Source organism: Nanorana parkeri, unplaced genomic scaffold, assembly GCF_000935625.1.
Source record: "Nanorana parkeri isolate BGI_ZX_2015 unplaced genomic scaffold, ASM93562v1 scaffold556, whole genome shotgun sequence".
Taxonomy (NCBI): domain Eukaryota; kingdom Metazoa; phylum Chordata; class Amphibia; order Anura; family Dicroglossidae; genus Nanorana; species Nanorana parkeri.
In genome coordinates this window covers 360,815-372,762 of record NW_017306824.1, presented here as the reverse complement: position 1 = coordinate 372,762, position 11,948 = coordinate 360,815, and the positions used below count along the sequence as shown (strand labels likewise).

The following is an 11,948-nucleotide window of genomic DNA, read 5'->3' as shown; positions in this document are numbered from 1 at the left end:
AGGGTTTTCATTCTTTAATGTCACATGATATTATCAAACCCATATTTTCAGTAGAAAACGCACTCAAATTATTATTAGTTCACACAAACGCAATAAAATACCCAATTTCTGTGTGAAATATAAAAGATGAGGTTGTGTCGAGTAAATAGATACCTAACATGCCAAGTATTAAAACTGCGTGCGCCTGTGAGGCAACAAAATAGTATAATACCCTAAATTGTCCGTAAGCGACGCCTTACAAGTCTTTACAGGTCATACATTTAGAATGTAAGGAGTTGTAAAGTCCCAGCATGTACCATCCTGTTATAACATCAGCATTGTAATAGGAATTCATACTACAGTTGTATCTGATAATACAATCAAAGCTTACTTGAAAAAATAACTTTTATGTAGTAAGTGCTGCCTTCCATCTGCCCATCACTTCCAACAACTTCCTGGATTCCCAGTGTGTTTTGTGTCTCTTTCCCTGAAGCTACCCCCACACTGCAAGGGTTAAGCGCTTCTTTTGGTCTAGGGAGGAAAATAACAAAGTTATACTCCGCTGATCCTCTAAGCCAGCTGGCTGTGACAGCTCCCTCCAGCCTGTCTCCTCCGCTGCAGTGATGGTATGTCACTTGGCATCCTCACATTCTATACAATGTGTATAGAATGTGATGACTCAGGAACCTTTGGTTGCTGCAGAGGAGGGTGAGAGAGGTTGGAATTACCGGTCTAAGAGCAAGTTCGCTTCCGAGGATATGGTGAGTATAACTTCTTATTTTCCTCCCTAGACCAGAGCAAGAACTTAACCCTTGCAGTACGGGGGTAGCTCTACTGAAAAGGTTAATCAAACATTTGCTTCAATTTATTAGTCAAGTCCATGTAAATCTACTAGTACATCTAAAGCTGGCCGTACACTAGTAGATTTCCCAATTAACATTCGTACAAAAGATCTTTCTTTATTACCCGATAATGTCAATCAAAATTTTGTTTGGTTTTGGAATAAATGGAGGTTCCTGAATAAAAAAGATTTCCACTTTTAGAATTTCGTTCAAATTTTCCATCTCGTTCCTTTGAGGTTTTTTTGTCACTGCATTTGGAAAGACTCAATCGTAGATTTGACCCCATCAACAAAAAGAAAGTTGAAAGAACGTTCTTATGTAAGGACGTTCTTTCGAAAATCTATACCCAGCTTAACACTACCTTCCCCACAGGGTGACAATGCTGCTGTCCAACGGGGGGCTCCTTTGCTCCTCCTAAGACCGGAAGTGTGTTACTGGCCGCATTACCAATAATAAAAAAAGACTCATTGATGAATAGAAATCTTGAACAAATGTCTATGAAATTGATGTTTTTAGTAAATATAAAATACCAGACTGTGTTGAATTAATAAGTACCATATACACTGAGTAGCTAGATTATTATGACCACCTGACGTTTGTAGGCAAATTAGCTATAATTTTGCGCTGAAGTTGCTAGAGGGCGCTAGGAGCCATGGAGCGAGTATCAGCAAAACAGCAGAATTCGTTAAATGTCCAAGAGCAGCTGTTGTTAAAGTGTTTAAAGACTGGACTGTCAGCCGAAAATCTGGGTCTGAACGTGCGAATTGTGGCCGTCAGCGACTAGTCAATGTTGGGGCAGAACGGAGAGTGGCAAGACTGGTACAAGACAACAGAAGGGCAACAGTGCAGGGTCGGATTCCTCGCATCACCTTTCAACATCTCGTGGCCCAACGGAGTACTGATGGGGTGGTCATAATAATCTGGCCATTCAGTGTATATTCAGCCTAAAAATGACGTGTGCTTCTGAAACAGAGAAAACTACAATATAGGGATTCACCGATACTGGTTTTTCAGTATTGAGTACCGATATTTTTTTTTTTTTGGTACTCACCGAGTACCGGTGCCTTGTGCCCCGATTATCGGGAAGTCGGGTGGCGGATCATGCCCCGTCGCCCGGCTTCCTGATTGCCTGTCAAGTTGGTGTTCTAGCGAAACAGCACTGGCTTCCTGATCAATCAGGAAGCCAGGCAGCGAGTCATGAGGTGGTCATGGAAGCCAGGCTGCTTAGCAACATGTGAAGCCGGCTTTCTAGCCAATCAGGAAGCCTGGCCGAACATCATGACCCACCTCCCGGCTTCCTAATTGGCTAAGAAGCCGGCTTCACTCTTCTCTAGGCAGTGTGGCTTCCTGACCAATCGGGAAGCGAGTCATGAGGTGCCACCCAGCTTCCTGCTTGGTTAGGAAGCCAGGCTGCTTAGCAACACGTGAAGCCAGCTTCCTAGCCAATCGGGAAGCTGGAAGGCAGGTCACAACCCACCGCCCGGCTTCCTGATTGGAAAGGAAGCCAGCTCCATGCTCCCTTGGCACTGCCGGTCAGAGGGAGCTCTCCCTCTGACCGGAGGTTCCAGTATCTGAGGTAAGTATCGGAGTATTTGGGCGAGTATGAGTACTCGCCCAAATACTTGGCATTGGCATCGGTGCATCCCTACTACAATACCCTTAATTCTATACAAATCCAAAGCGGGTACAGGGGCACTCATGGGTCTTGCAGTGGAGATAAATCAAAGCATCAGCATTTTATTGTCAACTTTGAACGTTGGCTGGAGCTCAGTCCACCTTTACCCTAAATTCTAAATAACCCGGGGGGTGTTGCAGGCCAGGTGGAGCGCCCTTCATAAAGTCTTGAGGGGAACAGTGCTAATCTTTACTGGTGAGCACACTAACCTAATTTTGACTGCAAATTACACTTCTAACAGTCTATGGTTTTAAATGGAAGATCCATGCTTGGTTACTGTGCTGGTGGTAGCTGTCACTGTGACACAAAGTAAGTGGAAATCCAACATTTGTCAGTCCCCAGATGAGGACGTGGGAAGAAATGTCTCCATGGCACAGCTTTTCCATCATTGGTCTCCCTAGCTTCCAAACCTTGCCCAGTATGTACAAACAAGGAACACAAGGTTTACCATCTTCATTTCCAGCCCTCTAGATGTAAAATTTGGGTCATGACTGAGTAAACGCAAATATCGTAAGATTGGTGACTTCTCGGTGTCCCTGCTCACATCATTGCGTTTAATACTTTATTCAATCTAGTAGCAAATATGGCGAGTGATGTAATCATTATCCAGTATGGTGATGCAGGCAGGAAACCCAGGAGAGTCAACTCCTTTAAGCTCCCTACACTTGTGTTCCCTATCGGTATATCTTGGATGAAGTGATGTAATCATTTGTGATATGCCGAGGAGGAGAAGAACCGATGACACACCAGCACCAAAACTATCTCATTTTGAATTGGAAATATTCCTTACTGGTTACTGCGGGCATACACACTGAGAAGGAAGTCCGATGTCTGCACATTAACGTCATCTAAATATTATAAAAACAAAACAAAAGGAACTTGTTTTTGCACCGGAGCTTTTATGTAATCAGTTTTATTTTTAACACTTCCTGTTCCTTTTCATGGTTTTTATTACATATAATGGTCCATTTGTATTTGTGGTTCAGAAGTGGTGGAAAAAGTTTTCAGTTGGTTACCATCTGTGGATGTGGATTTTTAAACCCTGTATTTTGTACGTTTTAATGAAGTTATGATGGGTAACGAATTGATCGATTATCTTTGTGTGACCTACATTCATTTGATCGAGTGAGTTAATTAAAACATAGAGTTGGCAGCACTTACTTGTGGTGGCATATGGTAACTTTTCTTAAGTTCTGTGAATGTCTTTTTCTAAACTTGCATAAGATTGGTGTGTAACTTCCCGAAATCTGAGCTGAATGGGGCTTTAAAGGCTTCAACAAATCTGGCTCAAACTTGCTGTACACACTGCTCTTATACAAGCTGATACTTGTGTGAACAGGGCCTGAGGACGTCTTCATCAAAGCATTGAAAGAGGGCGCTTGGCATGTGGTTTCCACTGCCACCAAGCTCTGAAAGGCGTTGTTTAGGGTTTTGCCATGCCATACCAGCCCGTTCCTAGCATATTATGCTTTGATTACTGTTTTTTTGGGTGTAATGCCTGCAAGGATATATAATTGTCCTAGTAGGTACAGTGACATTAAACACATTAACCATTTGTTTGTTCTATACGTCACTTTATTATATGCACTTGGGGCTTGGACTGGTCTTCCTGCCTCCCCTTTCTCTAGTGTTGTCATATGCACTGTATATGAATATCTTAGAGGAGTTTATGTATACAGAAGAAAGGTATTAATGAAGGTGTGTGCTCATGCATAATACAAACGTGATCATGATAAATCTAGTTACTATTCGGCTCTTGCTGTGCTTTTCTTTTGTAGGGAAATACATACCATCCACTCAACGTCCGGATGGCACGTGGCGTAAACAGAGGAAAGTAAAGGAGGGCTATGTGCCTCAAGAGGAAGTTCCTGTGTAAGTATTATTTTAATCCAAAATGTAGCTTTAAAGGGTATTTCCACTTTTGTAGCCAAATTGGGACAATACCTACATTATATTTGTTACATGTTCCCATTCACATAGCATAACTTAAAAATTGCTCTTCTCTAAAAACTATAGGGCTTAAAAAATCCTGCTTAGCCCTACCTTGCTATGCCATGTTTATGAGGGGGCTGGGGAGTTGTTTGCCATAATTAACCCTGTCTGTACTGTGCTGGCAGATTTCATTAGCAATTGTTAACTAGATGTACAGGGCACTCTGTCCCAACAAAGGGTTAGGGATCTCAAGACATTGTATAGTAATAAGTCCTGCCCCTAGTCTGTCACTTATCTTTACATTGGCATCTCTTCAAAGCAGTAGAAGCTAAAAATAGAGTTTCATGTATAATCCTGCTCCAAAGAAACAGCTAAAAGTACAAGAATTTTGTAATATTTTTGAGTGTGCTGTGTGAAAAGGAACTCATAACAAACATATACAGTATAGTGGGGATTTCTCAGACTTGACTGCAGAGAAGGAAATACACCTAAAGGATGTCAGTTGCATAATTCATGGATTTCTCAAGACTTTACTCACGCAGTTCTGACATTATGTAAAAAGTTGTATCAGTAGTCCGGTATATACAAATTCTATAAAGTGCTCTGAGTAAACTGATGGTGTGTTCTGTGGACAATTTACATTCACAGAAAGACCACGTTAGGTAAATAGCTGCATGGATCTTCTGTGGTGTCTTCTATAGTAATATAATACTGGCATAATTGCTATATATCGCACTGATTGAAATAATACGGAAGTAAGCTTACCGGAATGATTTACATGAATGTTTGGGGGTTGTTTTTAGCTAGATTTTTTATTTCATACCTACACTTTTTTCTATTTATTATTATTATTATTATAATACAGGATTTATATAGCGCCAACAGTTTGCGCAGCGCTTTACAAAATAAAGAAGACATTACAATACAAGACAAGATGGTAAGGAGGGCCCTGCCGATGAGGGCTTACAATCTAAAAGGGAGGAGGAAGTGATACAAGAGGTGGTAGCTGTGTGGGGATGAATGTTTGAGAACGTGATAGTTCAGTGGTTAGTTTGAGGCGGGATAGGCTTAAGGGAGATGAGTCTTAAGGGATCACCTAAAGGCAGTCAGAGTGGGAGATAGACGGACAGGTTGAGGTAAAGAGTTCCATAGGATGGGAGAGACTCTAGAGAAGTCCTGAAGGCGAGCATGGGAGGAGTCGACGATGGAGCTGGAAAGCAGGAGGTCTTTGGAAGAGCGGAGGGGATGGTTAGGGTGATGCTTTGAGACAAGGTTGAGATATGGTTATAGTTATAGATAAGGTTTGAGCTATAGCCGGGGGCAGAGTTGTGGATTGCTTTGTAAGTGGTTGTTAATATTTTGAATTTTATCCTTTGGGTGATTGGAAGCCAGTGGAGGGATTGACAGAGGGGGGGTTGCAGACGCTGAGCGGTTGGTTAGGTGGATGAGTCTAGCAGCTGCATTCATGATGGACTGAAGGGGGGATAGCCTGTGTAGAGGTAGGCCAATGAGGAGGGAGTTGCAATAGTCAAGACGAAAGATAACAAGGGAGTGGATGAGTCATTTTGAGGTTTCTATTTTATTTTCTATTTGAGGTTTCTATTCGATTTTCTTGTTTTATTTATTGTGTGGAATAGAGAGAAAAATGAACACTATGTTAATGTGAACCTGTGATTTGCCTGTTTAGCAGAAAAACAACAGGGCCACTTATTAGTAAGTACGAAGTAGCTGTATACCTTAGCTGAATGACAGCTTGCTAAACCCCTGGGTATTATTATCAACTTCCATTTGTTTATTTTTTTAACAAAATAACTTATACTTTTTTTCCCATTCTTTGTTGCATTTGCAAACTAATGATCTGCTTAAGTCACTTCCTGTCTTCATGCGTTTACATGCATATACATTTTCGATGCATCTGGTACCAAATCCTAGCATCAAATTGCATTGACATACGTTTTGTTTAATTTAGAAGTTGAAATCGATTCCTAGATGCCCCTGACTTCTATTTTGGCAAAACACAGATAAAGTGACTTTAGATAAAAGCATCTAATCGCAAGCTATGACCAGATTTATTGGAAATCCTTAGATGCATATACAACCCTAATTCAGAAAAGTTGGGACGCTGTGTAAAATCTACTTAAAAACAGTATGCAATGATCTGCAAATTTATAAATCAAAAATTTTATTCACATTAGAAAACACATCAAATGTTTGAACTGTGTAAATGCACCATTTTAAGAAAAAGAATAGGTAATTTTGAAATTGATGGCAGCAACACATCTCAAAACAGTTGTGACAGGGCCATGTTTACCACGTGTAACATCCCCTCGTCTTTTAATAACACTCTAATGTCTGGGAACTGAGGAGACCAGTTGCTGGAGTTTTGGGAAATAAATATTGTCGCCCAATCTTGCCTGATCTAGAATTCTAACTGCTCAACAGTCCTGGGTCTTCTTTGTCATATTTTTCAAATGAGCAGTTAACTTTTCACAGGGCAAGGGTTAATAAAAAAACATTTTCCTGGAGTTGTTTAATTGTCTGTATCATATATATTGCATATATTTGGGGTCCCTGAAATCAGGATAACATAGGTGAACATATTTTAGTGTTGATATTTCTTAAAGGTTTGGCTTTAAAAATGAAAAATTCCATTTTATAACATTGATTTTAGTGTTTTTGCTTGTAAAAATTTCCTCAGTGTATTTTTTATAACCATCTTCCCCTAAAACTTTGCATGTCCTGAACAAATAGTGTGAATATCATTTTGGTATACAGAGCGGTTTATATGAAAAGAGTTGCCACATACAAAACATTCTGAATTTGGCCTTGTCATCAAGATTACAGTTACCCCTCCACATGAAGAGGTTAACCATGCCTTCTCCCCAGACACTGACATTTCATGGTTCTTAAGATTGTTTAGCTTTGGGCTTCACAGAAGGACAGCCCTGATTATATCTCCGTTTGACATTTTTACAATGAAACACACCATCTACATTTCCTTTTCTGGTTATCTGCTTTCTTAAAAGCTCTGTTATCTGTGATCTATCATTTTCTTCCTATTCCCTACGCTCTTTATATTGTGCTGATTTGCTTGCTAGTTTTGTATATTCCATATGTAATATTTATTGGCTCGTTAAGGCCCCCTTCACACACGAATTGGCCTGCACGTACAGCTCCGTGCTGCGTGCGGGGCCGTACCAAGCAGCTGCCGGGAAGGACAGGTGCTGCGTGTGATTAGTACGCAGCCCCCGTCATTCTTCTCTATGGGGCTACGCAGCCGTACGTCCCCCTACGCTGGCCTGCCCTGCACGTCTGTAGGGGTGCGGGTGAGCGTATTCATACGCCGCCGGAATGGATACTGTATGCGTCCCGGCCAGAAAAGCGTAGGGGGCGTACGGCTGCGTAGCCCCATAGAGAAGGACGGGGGCTGCGTACTAATCACACGCAGCACATTTCCTTCCGGGCAGCTGCTTGGTACGGCCCCGCACGGAGCTATTCATGCAGGCCGATTCGTGTGTAAATGGGGCCTTACTTGTGCTTTTTCATTTCACTTTTTTTTTTTAAATCACTTATTCTGCCTCATGGTTATTTGTTTATTCAAGTTGAAAGCCATTTCAAATTTTGATCGGGTTAAGCTGGCCATACACTAATAAAACAACGTGGATGGACAAAACTCCTTTTACATTAAAGCCCCATTCACACCAAATCCATTAGGATCTGATTTTCAAGGGATGCCAACAGAAGGTTTCCCCCTAAAAAATGTATGAGTGTGAATGGGACCAGTTCACACCGCTGCGTTGCTTTTCAGTGCGCTGAAAAAAAGTAGAGCAAAAACGGAAGTCAACAGAACACAATATAAAAAAATAAAATAAAATAGAAATTTGTCTTCATGACATGTCAATTAAAATAAACATTGACAAAAAACAGAAGTCAGCGGAGGTTAAAATTGTAAGTCAATGGACCTCTGTTGACTTATGTTTTTCGGTACGATTTTGGTTTAAACAGGCCCTAAAACATTTTTTTAGTGTTTTTTTTTATTTATCTTTAAGTTTTTACTCTCATTTTTTATACTTTGTTGCTTGCTAACAAGCCTCCTGTGTGATAGCACAATGTATGTGACAGGTTCTCTTTAAGGAGACATGAGGGTCTATTAGACCCCTAATGTCACCTATGGACCCCAGTGAAGATGATCAAGCAAGATCGTGCTTGATCAGCTTCTTCCTCATTCACAGTGGCCAGGGAATGACCTCTCAGAACCTGGAAGTGACTATATGCTCGTCACTTTCGGCTTCATTCGGTGCAGAGACGATCAGTAAACGGATGCTCGCTGATTGTGCTCTGCCCTTCACAAATACACATGCTGGTCATGAGCCCGCTGGAAAAACAGAAAAACCTGGGATACATGGCCAGGCATCACCTTAGGTGGGGGTGTAGAACTGAATCACTTCTACCAGAAAGCCAACAGTTGGATTGTTAGATGCAAACACTTTAGCAGCTGGGAGTGTGTTTAAAAGCCTGTGCTGCCACCTTCATTAAGGAAGCCTTGGTCTCCTAGGCTTTGTATCATGGGAAGAATTAACATGCAGTCAGGTGCATTCAGCTTCCATATCAGACCAGTTTGATGCTTCACTTTAGATATGCTTCTGACCTTCTCTTTACCTGCATTTAAACATTGTAAGCTGATTTTGTATTTACATTGGTGTGTATGTGAGGAAAAATGCAGTTCTGACATGAACACAAGGCCTTAAAGTGTATCCAAACTCTAAAGACAAAAATGTAATGTATTGCAGCGTATCAGTCCTTAGATGTGGTGGATGCATTAGAGGGAGCAGAGTTGTCATCTTTGTCCACTCCCATGATTTGGACTACAAACACGTCTTTCCTACTACATCTCCATTAATTGGGTGGGTGAGGGAATTGGAGAGAATAGCTTGGAAGGGTTGCTTGATTTTCGTTCATTGCACAGAAAATTACAAGGACGCTGCATTTCTCACAAGCCTGAAATAAGGAAAATAATGCAGCCACCACATCAGACTCGCAAGCTGCAGTATATACATTTTAGCTGGCGTTATTCTGCATTGCGCTGTATAATGTATTATTGCTGGGATTTGTATTCGTCTATAGCTGGTGGTATTCTGCAGTGCGCTGTATAATGATTATACGGCACAATGCAGAATAGCAGCAGCTATATAGGAATACAACAAATGCCAGCAATAGCACATTATACTATAATGTACTATTGCTGGGATTTGTAGTCCTCTGTAGCTGCTGGTATTCTGCATTGTGTTGTATATAATGTATTATTGCTGGGATCTGTAGTCCTCTATAGCTGCTGGTATTCTTCATTGCGCTGTATAATGATTATATGGCGCAATGCAGAATATCACTGACCAGTTATAGAGGAACTACAAATCCCAGCAATAATACATTATACAGGCTGGTTAATATATTATTGCTGGGATTTGTAGTCCTCTGTAGCTGCTGGTATTCTGCATTGTGCTGTATATAATGTATTATTGCTGGGATCTGTATTCCTCTATAGCTGCTGGTGTTCTGCAGTGTGCCGCTGTATTATACATTGGTATTCTGCATTGTATAATACAGCAGCACACTGCAGAACACCACAGACTAGATAGATAGATATATATTCTGTTCGGTGGTGTTCTGCATTGTGCTGCTGTATTATTCAATGCAGAACACCATGCACAATACAATACAGAATACCAATATATAATACAGCGCAATGCAGAACACCATGCACAATACAATACAGAATACCAATATATAATACAGCGCAATGCAGAACACCACCGAACAGAATATATATCTATCTATCTAGTCTGTGGTGTTCTGCAGTGTGCCGCTGTATTATACATTGGTATTCTGCATTGTGTTGTATATAATGTATTATTGCTGGGCTTTGTTGTTCCTCTATAGCTGCTGGTGTTCTGCAGTGTGCTGCTTTTTTTTTTAAAAACAGGTCCCCCTCACCTGTTTCTGAATCCTTGTCGTGACGGCAGCGGTGTGTCCGGCTTAGCGTGTGTGTGTGGCTTGTGCGGTGACGTACGCGGCGTGCGTAGCTCGTGTATGGAGCCGCGAACGGGCTTTCTGAATGATAGCCAACAAATCGATGATGGAAAACGTTGATAATGTTTTTCATCGTCGATTTTAATCGACTTAATCGGATAATTGTTGCAGCTCTACATTTTATGATCTTGAGATTAGATACACATTAAAGAGATGCTGTCACTCTGCCATTCAGGTCTCTGATGAAAATATGAAATAAGAAGTTTGGCCACAGAAGGTTTTGTTTACAGGCTATTTTGTTACATTGTTGTTCACTAAAACAAAATATTATAATCTCTCCTCCTTTAGTTATGAAAACAAGTACGTGAAGTTTTTCAAAAGTAAGCCTTCCCTTCCGCCCGGCATGAGCCATACAGATCCCTCTGCTAACAAGACGCAGCAGTCCACAAAGGCAGAAATAGAAAGCTCCCTATCGAAGACAGCCAAAAGGAATCTGAAGCGCAAGGAGAAAAGAAAACAAGAAAAAGGCGAGCGGGGGGTAGTGGAAGAGACCATAGAGGAACTGGAGAAGGTTAACATTTCAGAAGCCAAGGACAAAACGACCAATGAGAACCCAGCAGCCGAGAACGCAAAGAAACTCAAGAATCTCCGGAAAAAGCTGCGACAGGTGGAGGAACTCCAGCAAAAAATAGACTGTGGAGAGATTACCGAGCCATCCAAAGAGCAGTTAGACAAGCTGGCCAGGAGGAAAGGGATAGAGGAAGAAATCGAGGACCTGGAACTGGACTTGTAGAAGACTTCTAATAAGTAGTAGCAGAAGGCATTCATTGTGGGCTAGATTGCCTGGGGACACATTTGGCATTTTCTGTTTATTTCTTGTTCACTTGTTGCATTGTAGTTTTTCCTAGGATAATATGTGAGAGTTTGTTCAAGGACACCTGATCATTGGCATCTTATTTGCCAGCAGATTTTAGACCTCTGCCACTTAAATCACAGCTGCAGGTATAGAAATCAGCCAAGTAAATGGGTTACAGCTTACAGCTATAATGTGTTTTGTAATACTTGAAGGGCCATGTGACACAAAGGCAGGCCCACTTGGACAAACTGGGCAATGGTACATTATGAACAACACCTCAATATGTACATAATACAGTATAAAGCAATAATATGAAGGGTTAGTTTCGCCTTGTGCAAAATGAGACTGGATAGTACTGTCTGTGGGACAGCCTGGTAGCGGAAGGTGCGGAGTCAAACAAATCTATTCATTTAAACTGACAACTTGGAGGATGTATGTCATTGGCAGCCTCAGGGCTACACTGATGGGCACTTAGGATGCCAAGGTTTTCTTGCAGTAAATCATTTAGGGGTGCAGTGGCAGAGCTGTAGGAAATAAGACCACTCACACATTTTGCTTTAAGAGTGACATTTCCTACCACCTTCTAAATATTACTGAGGAAAGCCATCCTGGTCTACTAAATGATGACTTGCATAGA

General features: G+C 41.3%; 1 protein-coding gene across 1 annotated transcript in view; it reads left to right on the top strand.

Annotated features, from left to right (window-relative positions):
- Positions 1–11,382, top strand: part of PYM1 (PYM homolog 1, exon junction complex associated factor) — a 19,758-nt gene extending 8,376 nt beyond the window's left edge. The window contains exons 2-3 of the mRNA XM_018562033.1: positions 4,275–4,368; positions 10,804–11,382. Coding sequence (XP_018417535.1) covers positions 4,275–4,368; positions 10,804–11,248 — 539 coding nt within the window. The 3' untranslated portion in view covers positions 11,249–11,382. The remainder of the gene's footprint in view (positions 1–4,274; positions 4,369–10,803) is intronic.
- The last annotated feature ends 566 nt before the right edge of the window (positions 11,383–11,948 follow it).